This window comes from Pterocles gutturalis, unplaced genomic scaffold, assembly GCF_000699245.1.
Source record: "Pterocles gutturalis isolate BGI_N339 unplaced genomic scaffold, ASM69924v1 scaffold26438, whole genome shotgun sequence".
NCBI classification, from domain to species: Eukaryota; Metazoa; Chordata; class Aves; order Pterocliformes; family Pteroclidae; genus Pterocles; species Pterocles gutturalis.
In genome coordinates this window covers 11,172-31,399 of record NW_010126402.1, presented here as the reverse complement: position 1 = coordinate 31,399, position 20,228 = coordinate 11,172, and the positions used below count along the sequence as shown (strand labels likewise).

Sequence of the window (20,228 nt, the reverse complement as noted above, 5' to 3'; positions counted from 1 at the left end):
GTGCCGTATTTTAATCGGTTGTGCAACTTAACGGCAGAATTTTCACTGTTTCCACGCACAAAGGCTGCCCCCTTTTAACTTACTGGGTGTGAAATTGTTAGTGGGGAAGTTGGTGTTAAAATACTTTTTTTTTTTTCCTTTCAGTAACTGGAATGAGTCCTTTGTCCCCATATTTAAACTTGGATCCCAGGTATCTAGTACAGGTGAGAAAGCAGATTGTTTTTATTGTGTTGAACGGGATTCTGTTGTTTGAAGACCTCAAAAATCCTGCAGTGCTGTATAGTGTGTACTGAAGTAATAAACTTGTGAACGGTTGAAAACAACAATATTTTTTTCAGCATCATTCCTAATAAAATCTTGCTGTGCTGTGGCATCTAGGAGAAGAAAACCAGTTTTAATATAGAGGATCAGTACGACTGTTGTGTCAATGTAAGCCTGCTGCTGTTGAAAAGAGGAGGTGTCCCTCCCTGCTTCAAGGCATACAGCACCAATGCATCCTTTCACAAGTTCTGGCATTTGTCACACCCTCCACTGAGCCCCTTCAATCAGTAAGAGCAGCCAGAAACTCTCCGCTCTTTTGATAGACCAGCTTTCTGTGCCGAGTTCGATCAGTTTACAGAGGTGTTTAGCCAAACCACAGACCTGATACAGGCTTTATCATCATACGTGATATCATCACAGCAGCAGTAAATTTCACACCACTTTCCTTATGTCATTTCCCAGCTGAAGGGAGACCATCATGAAGTAGAACTTCCCATTTTATTCTACAGAATAATGTAGCTGTCGTACTTGCACAGCTTAATATTAGTTAACATAACTAGATGGCCCCTAGGCCACCATAAGGAACATAAAATAATCTAAAATCCTATTGTTTTCCTTTGTCAGCAATATGAACAATAGCTTAAAAGGTTTGATTTACCCCAGTAAGGATGCATGTCAATCATTTTATTTAGTTAATATTTTATATATATATATGGCTTATATTAGCTGAAAACATGAAATTTTGCAGAAGTAGCACTGAAGGTCAACAGTAGCATAGTATCTGCTAATCTTTGTGCCTTTTGTTTCATGGTACACTGGGTCACTGTTTACTTTGTAAGTGGAAAGCTCTGAAGCAGTTCTGAGGGCTGTTTTTTATATTACTCTTTCACTAGAAGCTGCTGTAGTCAAGATTACAACATAACATTCTCATAATGATAGGAAACAGGGGCTATGCCTCTGTTTGAAGTGGATTCACTAGCATGATTATCTCACCTGCTTTTGTTGAGTGGTCAAAAAAGCACTAGGTGATTATTTAGACCCCTTCCAAAAATACCCTCTAAAGTTGTCTTATCTCGTTAGTATGGTATATCTGGGAACATGTTGTTAAAAATGGTGTAACATATTTTGGAATAACATGTATGTACTAACATATTTTTGGAAAAAAAAAACCCTTTTAAAGAAAAGGTATTGGCATTAGTGTCATGAGTAACTTTTAAAAGTTCTAAGAATATCTATTGACGTAACACTTCACTGATCTTTATGTTTACCACTGGCAAGTACATTGAAAAAAAATACTCGAACAAGTTGCCCAGACAAGCTGTGGGGTCTCCAGCCTTGGAGATGCACAAAACCCACGTATGGCCCTGAGCAACCAGCACTAGCTGACCCTGCTTTGAGCAAGGGGGTTGCACTAAGCAGTCTCCACAGGTCCCTTGCAGCCTTAACCAGTCTGTGATTCTAAAAACTCAAGGAAAAGATGTAGCTGTTACTCTAAAATACAAGAACATAAATTATTAGCCTTTAAAATTGGTTTGCCTGTGAAGGTGTGCATGGAGGGGTGAGGGTCTCCTGTATTTAAAGGCCATCCATTTGCTTTCAGAATGCAGAGAAAGTCAGCCTTATTGTTGAGAATCTGACATTTTGATCCTGGCCTTCGCATCATTAAGAATACTACAGTGGTACTCATTATTTTAAAACCCACTTTCTTTGTTAGTCCATTAATGCAGACACAATCATGTGTTTTCTGCAGTGCTTTTTTTTACCTTCAGAAGGTATACATTATAACATAGCCTGCCTGCCTTTGTCACAAACCTAGAGGATGGGCTTCCTAGGTTCTTGTCTCTGTAGAAGTGTAGAGATTACATACAGACTGATTGCTTCATCTTGACTTTTTAAACAAGAGTGAAAACTGTAAGAAACTGCTAACTAGGGTATGCACTGGATTTCTTCAAATGTTTAGTTATATGGAAGGTACAAACCATATTATAGGTCAGTTTATTGATAAAGTATTCACTATTTTAGAAGCTGTGTATTTCTTCAGTATTGCCATCCACATTTAGTGACAAGTATGGGCTAAGAAAACCCCTTAGAATGCAATTAATTGAGCCTTGGGGTCATACCAGTTAAATGGGGGGGTGAACACTACTATGACTGGAAAGCACAGAAGTATAAAAAGAGATCTTACTGCTTTAGCACCTTATCTACACATGTGCATCTTGTCAATGTTTCGTGTTGAAAAAAAAGCTTTTGCCCACCAAACCTCTACAGGTATGCTAGTTGTCAGCCCATTTCTCTAGCTTTTGAGACCAATCTGATTTACAGGAACACAAACCTGTCCCTATGGGAGAAAGATGCTCAACTGAAAAACTACCAGCCTCGCATATTTCATGCCTGATCATAAGTAGTTTGCAATGTATTCCTTTCTTTTTTCGTGTCTTCAAAACAGATTAGTTATCTTGGTGCAAGGAAATACTTCTCTCAATACAAAGGCAGTTTTTCTTCAGTGTCGGAATAGTGGGAAACCTTAATGCATTACTGCATCAGTATAGGTTGCTCAGTGAGAAAACAATGCTGTGTAATCAGACAACAGGAGAGATTTTAGAGGACAGTGAGTCTTGTATTGCCTGCTGCACGATGTAATAAATAATTAAGCAAATAGTTATTAAAAAAAACCAACACCCCACACAGTATGAGATCCTTGGCTTCCTGTGTAATTTATAAAACATTAGGACAGCTAGGAAAAAAAAAGCTCTCAGTTCATCTTTTTGAAGTCTTTTTTCATTCTTATTAAAGTATACACATAGTATGTTCTATCTCTGTGCTAGTTTAGACAACAGTTTTCTAGCAACATTGGCCGTATCTGTTTGTTCTTCATTGTATGGGTTGAAGAAAAAATTTTAAATATGGCTTGCATATTGAAGCAGGTACACTTGGAAAATAGGTGTTTGTTTTGTTTTCCCCCAGGATACAGATGAGTTTATCTTGCCCACAGGAGCCAACAAAACTCGAGGCAGATTTGAACTGGCCTTTTTTACCATTGGAGGATGTTGTATGACAGGTAGGTGGTTGTGTTTTTCACTTTTACCAGCTGTCCAGATAACACCTATGTACTGCAGTAATTGACAAGACTGTAAATGTCTTGTTCTGCAGTCTGGTCTTACTGAGAACAGACTTCAGTGTATAGACTGAAGTCAAATAGCTGTTTACGTATTTGTTTCTAGTATTGTTCCTTTTACTCCTTTTTCTTCTTAAAAAGTAATAACTGATATTATGCTAACTAGGGGCAGCATTTGGTGCGCTGAATGGTTTGCGACTTGGCTTGAAGGAGACACAGAATATGGCGTGGTCAAAACCTAGAAATGTGCAGTAAGTGGTTAATCTCAAAGTACACCTCAGTGTCAGAGTTTTCTTCCAGCCTTGTACAAAGTTAGATCTGAATATACTGCAAAAATAAATCTGTTTTTATGTTTTAGTGGGGACAAAATTAGAGTCAGCATTTGTCTTCAGCAAGTTATGAAGTGTTTTTGGTTATAATGATGTTCAGTTCAAGCTTTTTGCTTTGCAATTAGTGACAATTGGTGTGTCCTCTGACTTGCCTTAAATATTTTAGAATAAATTACTGCTTTGATATTTACTAGAAACCAACTTCGAAGTCAAAACTGTTTTCATATGTTGAAGTGTTCCCAGAAGCAGCCCCATTCGGGTAGAGCTAGTTTTTGCTGTGACTTTTCTGAGAGCAAGTTCTCTCTTCTTTCCCAAACTTTTCAAAACCAGGAAGAGATTAAAATGCAGAAGCTGGGCCTGCCTGGATTTGCAGTAGGGATAACATAGGTGCGTGCTGCTGAGCAAGTGTTACATGGTTCTGTTCTGGGTTACAGCAACCGCGAACACCCATGGCATTCCCATGTTTTCACCTTACCTGATCGTTTCAAGGAACACAGTAAAGATAGAAACACTTTTTTTTTTCGTGCAGTGGGCTTCTCCTTCTAGAACTATTGGTAGTTTAGACATAACTGAAGAAAACATAAGTGCCTGTGAAGAAGACACAGGAAAGTAGAGGAATTAAATAACTGGAGGAAAACATTTTCACTCTCCCAGAATTCTCTGTGAAAATAACATTTTAGAGAAGTTTAATATTTCCTAGTAGAGTTTATACTGGTTCTGCTCCTTTTAAAATATTGTTTCTATAGTTTTCATCCCCTTCTTTTAAAATATTGTTTCTATAGTTTTCATCCCCTTCTTTACCACCTCTAGAATTAAAGAAAGAACCAAAGTATTCTCCACTATAATTATGACTCTTCCTTAATGTTACAGATAAACAAGATGGTATTTTATGTATTCAGAATGAACCAAGTCAGGCAAAAACAAGTTGTTAAGCGCCAAGTTTGATGCGTTGAGCCCAGCAGGTGGCAGCAGTCAGTGCACATGCTGCCGGTGGTTCTTGCCCTTCAAGAGAATAGGCCTGTTGAAGGTCATCACCTTGAAGCGGTGTATTAAGTTCCATGTTTTCCTAATCACATGCAGGGAAGAGACTTGAATTTTGCTGGTAGTCCCCTGTCGTCAATTATCTTGCAGTATGTCATGATTATTAAAATATTGAACTTTCTCATCAATTCAGAGTTAATGTAATGTTAACGAAATGGGGATGGGGGCTGTAATTAGGGGGAGATTGTCAATACCCTAGCTTCTTGGATTTTCTTCTCTTGTTTCAAAATGAAGTTTTCCATTATAGTTTAGTTCATTACCTAACCATACTCGCTAATGGCCTGTGTCTCATAAGAAAAAGTAGTAGAAATGAACTCAAATCAGAAGGAACATAATGTGTGACATTTCCATTGCTTTAAATGATAAACTAAGTTCCAGTGGTAGTCAGCTGTCCAGAGCAGTACTGTGCCTGTGATAGTGTTACACTGCTGGGAGATAAAGATCAGTCATTCCTTCTGGCTGCTGTTGTCACCGTTTTGGAGGCAACTCATGCCAAAAAGAAGTGGCACTGTGCTTCCCTGAAAGTGCGCTAAAGAATTGCTTTCCCTCTTCAGTGCTAGTCTGGAAGCATACATACAGAAGTACTTGCAGTACTTTACCTTTTGTTGGGTGCTAAGGTTAACAAATGGAAGTGCAAAACATTGCCTCTTTTCTTCCTTACTTGCTTAGGTTCAGACTTGCTTCCCACCCCATTTGTTCAGGGTGCTCATCATGCTCCCTGACATGTGGTCGCTGTATTGCTTACACCTTCTAGAAGAGCTCTTTCTTGGAGCTCTTTTACCCAGTTAAGTTGGCATAAGCATATCAGCCATTTTCAGTAGCTACTTGTAGTCACCATGTCAGTAAGATTTATTAACTAGGGTTAGAAAGTCATTTGACAGGAAGAGATGGGATTCTTGGTAAGGTGCAAGTTTGACTTGAGAAGAAAGAAAGATATTCTGTAGGCTTGACGGGACTAAATACTTTCCTTCAGTATTTCATGCATTATTATTTGTAGCATGCAGAGTAGAGGAGATTATGCATTGCTGAGTTGGAGTGCTTTTCCTTACTGTTATTTTGAAGGGCTTTTGGTTCATTATTCCAGTTTGATTAATCAAATGTATTGTGTAAACACATTATGCCTGCTATCATAAACACCACTTCAATGTAAACACAGAAATAAAAGTTTTAATATCTTCTTAACTCCTTTATAGAATTCTAAATATGGTGACAAGGCAAGGAGCATTATGGGCTAACACTCTGGGATCTCTGGGTAAGTAAACATGTTATTTTGTAAGAAAAACAGTTTAAAGTGTATTCTCTAAATTTTCAGGAAAAACAGCAAGTTTTTTTCTTTGGGACATGAGGATGTTTCGGTAGGCATTGAAAAGGAAATTAAGGGCTAAAATAGAATTTGAAGCATAACAAAAAGCCTATAATTAAACCCCAAATTTTTAGTATATTACAAACATGAACTCTAGCTATGGAATAACAGGAATAACCAAAAATTATAGTTAATGATTACTTATTAATAAATTACAGTTAATTCACAATTTATACTTGAATACTTCTGAAATTAATAACCTAAGAGACTCAGTGGTCATCTACACAACTGCCTGATGTCTGCTTCCAGTTAAAGCGTCAACAAAATGTTATCTGTAGGAGAAACGTGATTATGACTACAAGAATCTATCTTTTTATGATGGTAGCTTAGCTAGAAAAATCACCTATGATACCACCCACTTTAAATCTAAATGTTGCTTATAACTAATACAGATTAGAAAAAAGAGAAAAGAAAATGATCAAAAGCCTGATGTGTGAGAAAGAAACTTCAGTGAACTGAGGTTTGGGGAGGGATGGGGAGCAGGAAATAAAATGACATCAGTTTCCTCAGAAAAACAACTTCAGGTGGTTTCATAAAAGTCAGTGGAATAACTAGTGCCCAAGAGAATGCAAGCTCTTTGGCTTCTTCCCCACACCACCCCTCTAATTTAAAAGTGCAAAGAGGGCTCAGTTACTTTGAAAGGAGAAATCCAAATCTGATGAAATTATTTTGAAGATTGATAGAACTCACTGCCCCACAGAGTAGTGCTAGAGGAGAAATTGGCAATATTTAAAACAGATTACATCATGTTATAACCCAGTCTACATATATTTGAATTTTGAAAAATGCAAAGCATAGGCTAAGTTACATTTATTACATTTTATTTTAGTCTTCTTTCTGAAGAGTAGATTAGCTTGACATTTAACTCGGATGTCAGCTTTTGAGGCATAATCTAGAGGCCATGGTTAGAAATGGGATTCTGAACTACAGCAAGAATGGCACTTTTCATAAGAGATGCATATTGTCTAGGGAGTTTTATGGTGGGATTTTGTTTTGTTTTTTTCTTATTTTCTATTCCAAATCTAATCAAAACATTTCTGAAAACTGAAATGCAGGCACACTGCAGTTCAAGGTTCCAGGTTAAGTGACACATTAACACGTTTTTTCAGCTGTGTTTGAAGAAAGATTACTCAAGAAAATGTTTGTGCATTCCAGTAACAAGTTGTTCTTTTTCTTACAAAATATGTCCTGCAAAGTCACAGAGTTAAGCAGAACTTTTGGGATTTGGTATAGCTCTGCCTTGTCCTAGCCACCAAGGAAGTTCAAGGAGCTGAAGTATTTTTGCGTTATATTTCACTTGTGCAGCATTTCTGCATCTCAAAGATTCCTTTTGTCACTACTGACAAATTTAGACATTCTGTTTCTGAACAGAGGTAGCAACATCTGTGTTAAACTATTTTTAAAAAAGCATTGAATTCAGCTCTTCCTTCTCCTCATTGTTAATAATACATGCTACTAGGACAAGGTAAAATACCATTGCCTATGCTGAATGGAGAAAAACGCTACTGTTCAACTCAATAACATTAATATGGTTTCTTATGAAGCATTTACCTGCTTTTTAGCAGAATATTTCAAATTCTTGGAGGACGATTAATTAAAGTGGCATGATGTCTTTATCACTTTAAAATTACATACTCTAATGTTCTTTGTCAGCATGAAATGTGATTATATCATGAGGGGTGAGGATGGGAGTGCCTTCTCCCTTCACCAAAATGCGTAGATTGTGCATGCATCCATACTAAAAGCCCATGCATTTCTCTTTCTAGTCCTTTTCAGGACAGGCCCCAAAGTTGTCTCAAAACAAAAGGCCCTCTGGGGACAAAGTTTTCATATGCAGGCAGAGGTGAAGCAGCTGTAAATGTCAAATGCCAAGCACAATTATAAGGGAAATGTAGCCCATTGTACTCAGCCCTGGAGAACTTGATCTGAATGCTGCACTTAACTTGCATTTAATCTCAGTCACACCTGGGCAACAATTTTCTCTGCTACCTAGAAAGTGTTGTTGAGCTTAATTTCATGTCATCTGCAGAAGACAGTATAAAGCCTCCCAGTACAAAGTTAAACCCTCTAAATTTTTTTAACAAAATTTCAACTAGCAGAATGGGCTTAAACTTCATTCAGTGCTTTATGTCATGTATTTATCATGTTTTGAGGCAGTACTAGATATCATGAAGAGTGCTATACTTTATAACCAAACTATAGCTAGAGAAAGAAAAATTACCTGTAAAAAATAGGTCTGAAAAAAAAAAACACCGAAGACAGGATTTGGCAGAGGATTCGATTCACCTCCTTTAAATTCACCTGCTTCAGAAGCAGAGTCTAAATAGTTACACGAAGCCTGGATTGTAAGCCTTGTGTCTCAGAGAATAGGACTTTTTAACTTGAATTTTTTACTATGTTTCTTTCCCAGCTCTACTTTACAGTGCATTTGGAGTCATAATTGAAAAATCACGAGGTGCAGAAGATGACCTGAACACCATCGCTGCTGGAACCTTGACAGGAATGCTATACAAAAGCACTGGTAGAGTATCAAAATGTTTCTAGTTTTCCTCTTCTTGTGCTTTATCCTAGTTGTTAAGATTCTCATTACTTTACTAAATACTGTCCTGCTCTGAAAATTGTCAGCATAAAAATGGTACACTAGGAGCATACAACTAGAATGTAGTTTTTTTGCAGCTCCAGGTACTATCAGATGAATCATTTGTAATAACTCATTTTGATGCAGCCAAGCTGTGTTCTGTGTATCCCTCCCCCCACCCATCCCCTTGCACTTTGGAAGGTAGTTCCCATTTGCCTGCATCCATTCATGGACTTGAAAAACTATTGGTTTTATTCCTGCTATACCTGAAAACCACAGCTAAGATTGAGCTGGGTATGTATCTTATACAATCTAACTATAAATCTGAGTAAACATTTGAGTGTTTATTCAGTGTATAGCAGACATAATTTGGTTCTCATGATTACTGTTAGTCCTTTGCAAGTTGGAAAGAATCCCATTTAATTCAGCTGGATTTTTATTTTTTTTTAAATGCAAGTTTTGCATAAGTAGTTTTAGTTGTGTAAAGAGCAATGTGCAGGGTAGGGGATATTGAACTCTGATAGGTGTCAGTTATCTGCTAGATGCAATGCAATTAACTGTCTCTTTTTCACCTAATTGAAATGATTTTGTAATGCCAAAAAGGAAAAAGCTTAAATTGATGCTGGCTACTTCTGAGGTTAAGCAACAATAACTAGAAATATTAAAATGATATTACCTTCTATAAGCATAAATGAAACAGTGGTATTCATCCAGCACAATTCTAAATAGAGTATAAGGCAAAATTACTTTTCAAATAAGGGTTAATAAAAAATTCACTCTCAAGGAAGTGAAAATCGAGAATTCAAATTTAACATTAATCCTTTTTTTTTCTTAAGACAAAGGATTTTGGTAAACAAGTTTTACAAATTCACATCATTGAAGTATGCAGAAAGAAACTAATATATTTATTAAATTATTCCTTAGCTGTTTGTGGAACTGTTGTCTTGTGGTAAGACTATAGTCTTTGCATAGTGGTCAAAACCAACAAACAGTGTTATCTGAGAGCAGCATGGATTTAAGGTTGGTTTTCCAGTGCCTACTGGATTGTTTGCAGAAGAGACAATTTGAGCTTCATCAGCAAAACATCTGTTAACACATATGCCAAGCTCAATGGTAAGAGGGATCATCTGTTTTAGAGACTGCTGGGTACCACTGTTTGACATTACCACAGGAAAAAAGTGTAAGTTTTAAGTAAAGGTTTGGCTATATGATCCACCTGTATTTTACTGAGGAGAAAATTCTAGAAATAACCTATGCATATCTAACCGAAGCCTCAGCTTCTTAGAAGTGTTCCTGAAGGCCAGCTTTATGTATGGGGCGAAACAGTTTGAGAAGTCTTGTTTACCTGTTGGCCTAGACTAATTGAAACCAGAAATAATTGCCTTCAGCAGCCTTCATGAATACTAGCTTGTGCACTTAATCTTGCAAGAGCATGTAGCTCTCTAGTAATCAACTACCTACTTGGGATTTTCTGAGTGATATGCCAGATTGACAACAACAGCTGAATAGGGTAACAGTACAGATGTCTAACATTTTCTGTAGGAAGTTATCATTAAGAAGGAGAACTGCCATCTTACACACCAGCGGAAGCTTCCCCCTTACCTTTCGGAAGTATAGAGCTGGCATTATGTGTAATCTATTTTTTTGGCACAGTGCAACCATGGATAACTACTCCAGTCACATGCAGAGTCATCTGACACTACAAAAAATTTTCTTACCAGAGCACAGTGGGACTTTTGTTTTGTAACACAAGATCTACTGAGCTGAGAAGCATGAAAGTAGTGAATTCTGTATTCATTACAGTATTGTTTTTCAAGTATGTGTTGTGCATAAGAACTGTAGCACACAGAAGAAATATGTTTTTCACCACATACAGGAAATTTGAGTGGCGTAGTAGACCTTAGAGGTCAAGGATTAGTTCTGGAACTAAAAAAGATTGTATTCACATACATTTGAAGAATTCCCATGTTCTTTTCCTTTTTTTCTTTCATGCTCTGTCCCTCTTGCTGCTTCTCCCATGCTTTCTCTTGTCACCTTGTTCTGGAATGCCCTTCCTAACTCTGTATGGTAAAGCTTCCCTCTTAAGTTACGCCTTTACCCAGCGTCAATATATCTTTACCTAAGAAAATCTTGAATATTTAAACCATGTGCAAATTATCAGCTCACATCTGTGACCTGTATCAAGATTGTAATCGTTTCCTGTGTTACACAGAATGCCATGTTGTTTTGGCATTAAAAAAGAAAAATTTGAAAGCTGGCAGGGCTTTCTATTATAAATCCTCATATTAGTGTAGGCTGGAAACTCCCACCAACACACCATTTCAAATCAAGGCTGTTCTGTAATCCACAAAGGGTGGATACAGGGTTGGAGGCAGTGCTCTTCAAACACTCAGATTTCCCACTTCCATCATTCCTGTTTTGTAAAGAGATCAGGAAGGTGTTTAAGAAAGTGTATAAAGTATGGCAGGTTTTTCTATTATGGCTTTCTGGTTCATGTTTAGACATAGCACTGACAGAGGAATTACATCAGCAACCCTGCTGGACTGAAAAATGCTCTTGGGTAGACTACAAAGCCTAGACTGAATTTCTGAAACCGATGTTTAGACCTTTGCTGAGGGTGATGAGTAGAGACAAAGAAAAGTAGTGGGAAGACCTTTTGAAGGCAAGGTTTGTTTCCCCAAACTGGTCTCTGTTTTCACAATTTCACCTTGTAGAGGTGTTAATTGTTACCACAATGCCAGTGGTCAGCCAACAAAGGCTTTCCAAAATGCCCATGTTCTAAAGCCATTAGCTTGTGAGCAGTTTTCTGCAAGGCTACTTAGCACACAGTTAGTGTGGGAGAAGATGTGAGAGTCACCTAAGGACTGTGGAAGTTCAGCCCTCCTCTGTTCACTGGAAAGTGGCATTAGTTACTGAAAGTTCCCCTTTGCAAATGACTAAAGCAGTTAGACTTCTGCTGGTCGTCCTTGGAGTGAGTCAGATACGGTTACCTTGACATTATAAACCAAGTGTTAGCTGGAATCCATCTCAGCATATCGTGTGGCTTAGGTTAGCTGATGTTGAAGTGAGTTTGAAAGTAAAACTGATTTGAGGAGCTCAAAACAGCACACTAGTTGATCCCTTTGACCAAAGTGGTCTCTAGTTTTCACATTTGTTTGAAATTAAATTTAATGCTAAGATTACTTACTAGATTTTAGCCCAAATATAGCAATGTGAGTACAGCATTCACTTGTGAACGCTACACTTGGAACCTCATGGAGGCTGTTTTGAGCTCATAACTTAAACTGAATGTACTGGGTAGAAGTTGAGTGATGGCTGAAAGAAAACCCTTTGTGTTCCTTTGCCAGTGGCATATGTAGTAGAAATGTTGTTACAACTTCGTCGGTCCTGCTTGAGTTTGATATCCTAAGTCCATGAGGATGGCTTTTCCATTTACTAAGATACAATTCTTTATTCTTCAACTCAAAGGCAGAAATTAAGATCTGTTATGCCGGTTTTTTTCTGATAAGTGTTGCTAAGCACCAACACAAACATATCTTAAAACAAGCAAATATTTAGCCCTCTTGCATGCATTTTCAAACTCTTTTCTAAATCAAGCCTCTTTAGTTTGTTTTCTCATAATTGCATTTTTGTCCCAAAGTAGTAAAAATCAAAAAGATGATTGTCACTGAACACTATGTCACTTATTCCCTTCCACCATGAAAATGCATGTAGTTCCAGTCATCATATCACAAAGGTACAGCTGGCTGAGGATCTTGAACTCCTCAAGCGTGCAGAATTGATCACTCAGGAAAAAGATACTGAGCTAGGTGGGACTTTGGTCTGACCCAATGTGACAGCCATTCATTTCTGACTGAAATTGCTAACAGAGACTTCAGTAAGCAAAAAAGTTCAGTAACCCTTATCTCTTATCTGAGGGTTACACAGGTTGTAGATGTTCTTTTTCTTAGGTAATTTTTTTCCTCTCTTGAGGTTAGGGAAAAAAGGAACTAAAGTAATGCTCTGGACAAACTAAATTGTTTTGTTCACTATACTTCCGTGCAATAGGAAACCGATACTATGATAGAGTGTCTCATGCCTTTTACACAATAGATGTTACATAATTTGGTATAAAATGGCATACATCAGTGGAGAAGGGAATTGCACGCTAGCAGTAGCTAAAGGGAGGAGTTATCATTTTAAGACCTCAGAACACAACCCAGAAAAGTCAATACATTATGAATTAATTAAGAAATGCTAAATGTTTTATTGCTAGCAGTAAAGTCTGTTCAGAGCTAAAGATCAGTTTTGTGACATTCAGTGGGTAGGAGTTCAGGGCACTTGTGTTAGCTAACTACTTCTTGAGCTATAAAAGCCTCTTCCCTTTGGGCTGAATCGGTGTTTATCTTTAGGCCAGACATGTTTGTTTGTGTTTTTTTTTTTTTTTCTTTTTTCTGTTTGATGGGGAGGGGGAAAGAGGAGCTTTTTGCAGACTGCTGCAGGTATGGCCCTGGAATATCTTAATTTTCTGCATTATTTGTAGAAAGCAAGTAAAGGATTTGCTTCTGGACTTTGGAGTTCAGAGCTGTCAAGCATTTTAGAAGTTAAGAACCTCTGTTGAAACCTGCTTTTAATATCACAGGTCTATAGGACTATTAATCAAATGGTGTTTAGTGAAAGGATTTTGTTTTGGGTCTGAAATAAGAAAGCAATAAGGGCAAACTACAAGCAGGCACTACAGGTAATAGCTTGTTGAGGCTTTCTTTGTTGCTTGAGGGCTAATATCTAAGAATGTGTGGCCACTGAAAGCAGTACTGCCTTCTATCCAGCTCTGCTAAGCAGAAACAGTGAATAAGTTCTCAGTGCTGCCGGGATTTGTAAGGTTCTTGCTGCTGTTTACCGTAGCTAATGTAGTCTCCTGTCAGTCAGGTACTGCTGCTTTAACTTGCTGAGAAAACATGGAATTTTAATAATGCTTGCAAAGTAATTTCAACAGCTTTAATTCTTCTAAACCTTTAAATTAAATTGTAAATTCCTACTGTTTTTCTTATTTAGCCTTCACAACACTGTAACTACAAGAAATTTTCCCAGTTTCAAACTGTGTTGTTTCTGTATTTTAACCTCAATACTGGCTTAGCTGCAGCAGTATGAAAGTGGAACATGCTTTTCTGGAATGTATCTTGTTTCCAAAAATAAGTTTATCGGTTTCCTCAGTAATTTCTGTACCCACAGACTTGGCCCACACTTAAAAGACTTCATAAAATGACCCTCATGGAGTAGGAGGAAGAAACTGCTTGAATTTTCTGTTGACATAGGACCACCCACAGATGTTCACACAAATGTCTCCCTGGTGGTTCATAGTGTCTGGTTAGCTACCACTGTGCTTGAATTTGGAGCAAAACCAAGGTTGCCTTGTACTTCTGAAAAGTCAAGCCCTTTAAACCATTTTAAAGCCTAAAGCAAGAGTAACTGTTTACGTTCTGAATATCTGAGAGAAAGAGACTGGAAGACAGAAAACTAATTACAACTTAACTATTATGCTTCTTTCGTTTGTTGTAAATAGTGGGTCTGGGTTTTCAGTTAAGGTGTTTCTTATGTTTGCTGTTGGATGGTTCTTGGTTTAAGCATCCCAGGAACTGTCCTAGGATAGTAGAGTAACACTTTCTGAAAATAGAGACAGTAAGATCCTAAATGGAGGATTTTGCCCTTATGCTGTGCAATCTGGATAATGGTTTTACCTACTATGCGAGTCAAATTCAGTGTTAGGAGTGGATCACCCCATGAAGAAGTGCAGAGCTGCACTATTAGAATGCTGTGTCGTTGAATAGCTTACTCTGAAACCTGTTTTAAATGCACAGAAGAGGGACAATACCCTTTGATGAAAGGGTGCAGCAGCTAAAGCCAGAGAACCAAATTCTCATTTAGAGAGCATCAGATATATCTTTGGAAACCCATAACAGCTTCTCAACTGTTGTGTTAGTTGCCTGATCTCAAAATACCTGCTTTCACAAATGTCTGTCAGCTGGAACTTTACATTATCTTACTCAGACATGCAAGATTAGAGGCTTACAGCCATGTTTCTAGCAGGGTTTGTCAAGGCAGACTTGGTATCAGAGGCTTGCAGCAAGCGGTTGCAGAGGAGGGGTGGGAACACATTCTATCGTGCAAACACAGCTGGGATGGGAGTAGACAGTTCTATTTTTTTTAACATGGTCATGTTTTTAGAGAGCTTAACATTTCCTGCCCAGCAACTGGGCTGCATTCTGCAGTGCATCACTGTTTGATGTCTGCCGCAGACCTAGAGGTATTTACTCAAATGCAAATCTAACCAGTTAAAAAAATGTAAGTTTTTTTCTCTCCCTTGTTTTTTGTAATTATCATGGATAGTTCAGAAACCAGGTGTAATGGCTACAAAACAAATTACTGGTAAAATTTTGTAGCAAAGGTATAGGGAACATTGTAGGAAACATTTCTTACATGTTTTCTTCTTGTGTTTTACCACACTAACTCAGTAACACACCTATACCAGCTGCACAAGTTTAGTTCCTGGTCGTGAAACAGACTTCCACTGAAACATCTTCAGCAAAGTCCCTAATCAGTCTGCAAGACCTACAAGACTGCCTTAGGGCCAGTGGTTGACACTCTGCAAGTGGATTCAGAGCTGCCATTCTCACCTGGCTGACCTCAGCACATGAAAATATTAACATTTTTTGTGCTAGGAGCAGTGTGTCCTAGCAGCACTGCATCCAAGTCTGCATGGATGCTAGAAGTGGCTCAGCTATCCAAATCAAAGATGATACCTTCCTCCTACAGTCCTGACTTCACAGAGTCTGGAACCAGGCTTGATCAGCTTTCAGCCTATCTTTCTTCCATAGGAAGAGTAGAATTTTAGGGGGAAAAGAGAGAAACTGAACCTGAGGGCTGAGGAAAGAGTCTACAGGAACAGTCATAGCTCTGTACTGCGCTGTGTTCTCTGAGGATGTTCCATGTTTCGTGCATTTCCGTGTACACCGGAATGGTTAGGAGCCCAGGCTCTTTGGGGGTTTCTGTTGTCAGCAATTCCTTCCTAACATGAACTGGAGAAAATCAGACTAATGTTTTATTAATTTTTCCCCAAAGAAACAAGGAGTTAGTATTTTTACAGAGTATCTCAAATATTTGTTTTCCACAAATTATCCTTTAAATTTCTCCTGTGGCTTTTTGCTAGAAGTTGCTTGCACATGGTTAGTTCTCTGTACCCAGCTGCAACCCCTTCATGTGAAAAGCTTTTTGTGCAACAAATTCAGGATGAATTACCAAAAATAGAAGTCTACATTCATGTTCTTAAATCCTGATTTAGTCACATAGGTTGTTCCTTAGAGCTGTTGAGTTCAGCAGTGAAATCAGTTAAGGCTTATGTCCCAAAGGACTCTTGAATTGCCACAGCTAGTCTGGCAATGAAGTTTCTAGAAGCTATGTCTAGACGTGACTTCTAGTACCAAGTCCAACTTCTGCTATCACTTCTGCACCTTCTTGCTTTCTTTATGTGCCTGGGCAACGTGAGTAGGTTTAACAACTCCAATGAAATCCACTTAATCTTACAGCACAGTTAATGCTGTCTTAGTCCATCTCACGCCAGCAGCTTCTTGCCCCCCTGAAGGCCTAAATGCAATTCTGTCAGACAACTTTATGACCCATAATGTAAAAAAAAAATTACTGATTACTGGCTGCATTTCTTTTCTTGTGTGGGGAACCTGCATTCCACTTTCAGTTACACCGATAAAGCTGGCAGGTTTTACCCAGTGGTAAGCAGAAACTGGCCTTGTTATATCTACTGTACACTTGACCTAACTTGCTTTGACTGGAATTGATAAACATTGCAGAATCAAGCTCACTGAAGTTTTCCTAGTGTTGAGGGTTATACTGTCAGGTGTCCTGTGCATTTACAGTGCATTCTGGGAGCTTTACTAAGGCACTTTCTACTGCTGAGGAATAGAAACACTCTGCTGTTTCATAAAAGCAACAGAAGTCTCTGCTTCTGCCCCTGTATGCTGCAACCCTTGCATGAGTGGAATGGAGCTGTGACGCCATCTGACTCCAGCCAGGTGAGCTGGCTGCTGGTATTTGGCAAACTTGCCCTGTATTTTTACCTTCACAACTTACAGAAGCTTCAAGTCTTGAGGGATCAGTAAAAATAATAATAAAACAAATTCATCATCTGTGTGACTCAATTTTGAAAAGTCAAAATTGAAGATCAATAATAGTAAGAATAAAGTTGTTCAAGGTATGCCCTAGTAAATTCTTGCCACTTGATCCCTTTCAGCTACTTTTTGATTTTTTTTTTCCCAAAACACTTTAAAATTCCAAAGACACAAAAGCTATGCTAATTTCTGTGTGATGGCCTTCATGAATCTCTGGCACCCAAGGTCATGTCCACATCAGCTGCTGTTGTATTCATTTATTTCCCTCCTGCCCTTTCTCTTTCCCCCAAAATTTAGTTACTCTAACTGATGAACATGATTATTATTCCTCATATGAAATCCAAGATGGAGGAGTTCTTAAAGCAGGAAGAGATCATATCCATCTGTAAACGCCTGTGTTGAGGACAGATAGAATAGATGAAGTAAGAACTTGGGAAAAGCCATCTTGGCTTCAAGTGTTCTGTACTCGTGCACTCAGGCAGCAGCACTAGTAGTCTGAGAGGAAGTCAACCAGCAGAACTAGTGTCAGGATCAGGAATGACCTTTCTTGAGCCTGGCAGCAGGTTTGAGGGGAGCATAGAATTACAACAGGTACCCTTTCTGGAAAGTTGTTCAAAAAAGGAAAGCTGTGTTTCATTAATATGCCTCTGGATTTGAACAGCTTACTGGAAGTTGCTGTAGCTGACCATTTAGATGGATATGATTTTAATGGCGTTTAATCTGTTTTTCAGGTGGACTGCGTGGGATAGCACGAGGTGGTATTGCGGGTCTGACACTTACTGGCCTCTATGCTCTCTATAACAACTGGGAGCACATGAAGGGCTCCATAACCCGGCAGTCCCTCTGAGCAGGGCAGCCAGCGCTGGACAGAGATCACACTTCCATAGTCACCAGTCAAACCAGTTGCAAGATCTCTTTGGTGCCCCTTCCTATTTTATTTACAATTAGCGTGAAACTGAAGGAAGCTGTGCTGGGAGGAACCTCTTGACATCATGTAGCTGGACTGGCCCTTTCCTTCCTGACAGCCAGTTGCTGGAAAGGCAACAATATTTGTTGGACCAACAAGTGAGTAAAGTGGCCACCAAGCTAGAGTTTCCCCAGCACACTCACCAGCCAGCCCTAGGCCAGAGCTGCAAGGCACACTCAAGCCCCATAGCTGTACTTGCAATGCTATCAGGTGTGTTGGTTGCGTGTACCACAACGATAGCACTGCATAATAAAGTCTGTGTCCATAGAGCTGTTCACAGCAGTCTTTCAAAGCGCACCGCCCGACCAGCCAGCGCCGGGGCAGTAGGAGCCAGCAGGAGCCTCAAGTAGCAACTGGCGCAGGGCAAGGCTTATTATCCTGACAGCGTGGGGAAAGCTGTAAAAAGGGACGTCATCATTAATAAAAAAGGGTGGTACTTATGCAATGCCATTTCTGTGTTTGGCTGTTCCTACTACTGATAAGACAAAAAGTGCCACATCTAGAAACTCTTATTTATTTACAGTTTTGTTTTGAAGGACTAATATGATAAAATCCTGAGGGGACTTACTGGGTGTGAGCTAACAGGCTGATTGTCTCTTGAAGGCCGGTGATAGTGGGGCATACCAAGGGCTGGCTCCACTCTAATAAGGAACTGTTTGTTTCTGGATGAAGGTCAGTTGCTGATGCAGAGCAGCCACCACTGGATTATCAAACACTTGAGTGCTCCAGGATCTTACAACACATGTAGCCAGCAGTTAGAAATCAAGCAGTATAAATACTCCTCTCATTGCCTAGTACAGGATTTTTAATTGGTGACAACCTACATGTAATGTTTGTAGGTCATTGGCAGAATGAAGACGTGATGAACCTACACTTTCTCCAGTGTTAAAATTAAACCACTTGCCAAGCATTGTTTGCAGGTAGATTAAACAGTAAGTTGACAGTTAGTTCAGTTCAGCAATTACTGTATTCCATCTCATTCCTTAAGTTTTTAAATAATTAAACAGGTCTGAGACAATGTGAAGGCAGGGCAAGGGAAAACCAAGAACCTTGGTGCAGTAAGTAGACAACTTAATGCAAAACAAGAATTTACTTCTGAAATGGCTCTCGGTAACTACATCACACCCAACAAAATACAAACTTCCAAACAGCAGCAGAAGAAGGGTAGTAGCTCTTACCTTCCTCTGAGAAGGACTACAGCTTTCCTGAGAAGCCTCTTTAGGAGTCAGTGCCCCCCCCCCCCTCGAGACTAGCTTTTTATAGAGCAAGTGCACCAGCTAACGAGCCTTCACAGCTGAACTCAATTAGCTTTGCTTGGATACCAGGTCAAAGTAGAAGCTTTATGCCAGCACGTAACTACAGGTGGCATAGAGGAAAGAAGAGGTCTTTTCTCACCCGCTTTGTAAATGCTGTTTCTTTATTAAGCCTCATGTTCTGCTGTCTTTTAGTGGGATGTGTATTACTGCTGTAGTGTCAGAGCTGGACTTTGTAGCATACGGGTTTTTAGGGACATGCTACTAAAGAAACTGTCCTACTCACAGGCTGCAGAAAGGTGACGTAGGCACCAGCTGTGTAGTGCTGTTGGGTGGGACATCAGGAAAACACGTGCACATTCTTCCTGAGCTGCTTTTTCTCTCCCCATTGGCATCAGTGAGTTCCTCCCCACCCCTGTTTCTTGGTCACCGTTAACAGGACTTGCACTCCTACCCACTTGCTGAGGGATTGATAGCCCATGTCAGGGCTGATGGAGGAGAGGGTTGCTTTTTAATTATCAGGAACTCTGCGATGTGTCTTCCTAGTTTTGTTGGAGACTTTTTCAGGACTGAAATGTGACCCAGGAGCCGTCTGCCCGTAATTGAAGCGGGAAAGCTGTGAAGCTTAATACACGTCTTTCCCCCTGTAGGTGCACTGGAGATAATGTAGGAACAAGCTTTTTGTAAGTTCAGAGTTGCCACAACCTTAAGACTAGGCTGACTCTTGAGACAACTTACTATGTTATCTGGTCTGCAGTAACTTCAGAGTTCCTAGAACTGTTTGCCTTAGGGACAGAGCTGAGTGCATTTTCTGAAATAGCTGTGTTTCTAGGGCTATTAAAGGCTGTGGTTTGTAACCTGTTTGTATATGGAGTGATCCATCGCTTCAGCTGTGAAATACAGCCAGCATGAGGCAGCAGTGAGGGAGGTGACTTGTTAGTGTGGAATACAGAGAATATGATGTTCTGTGTCAAGACTTACTGTGTTTGCAATTTAATGGTGAACAATCAGTATAAAATTGCTACTTAAAGCTGTGATCAGAAGTATATCAGGGTTCATTAGGAATAGAAGTAAAATTAAGTTGCAAAAAGGATTTGGCAAGCGACTTACAGTCCTCCCATGCAGGATTACATAAATGCGAGCTTGGGGGACCTTGGCCATC

At 39.2% G+C, this 20,228-nt stretch overlaps 1 protein-coding gene across 1 annotated transcript; it reads left to right on the top strand.

The window, feature by feature from the left end:
• The first annotated feature begins 152 nt into the window (after window positions 1-152).
• TIMM23 (translocase of inner mitochondrial membrane 23 homolog (yeast)) lies at window positions 153-18,039 on the top strand. The gene is made up of 6 exons (XM_010078985.1): window positions 153-203; window positions 3,226-3,319; window positions 3,543-3,627; window positions 5,940-5,998; window positions 8,520-8,630; window positions 17,578-18,039. Exons 1-6 carry the CDS (start codon window positions 153-155, stop codon window positions 17,691-17,693), a joined length of 516 nt encoding a protein of 171 aa, XP_010077287.1. The 3' UTR covers window positions 17,694-18,039.
• Window positions 18,040-20,228: the final 2,189 nt, after the last annotated feature.

Coding starts and splice junctions, on each gene's coding strand:
- TIMM23 (XM_010078985.1), top strand. CDS start 153: ATGAGTCCTTTGTCCCCATATTTAAACTTGGATCCCAGGTATCTAGTA. Junction 204..3,225: donor ATCCCAGGTATCTAGTACAG/GTGAGAAAGCAG, acceptor GTTTTCCCCCAG/GATACAGATGAGTTTATCTT. Junction 8,631..17,577: donor AATGCTATACAAAAGCACTG/GTAGAGTATCAA, acceptor TCTGTTTTTCAG/GTGGACTGCGTGGGATAGCA.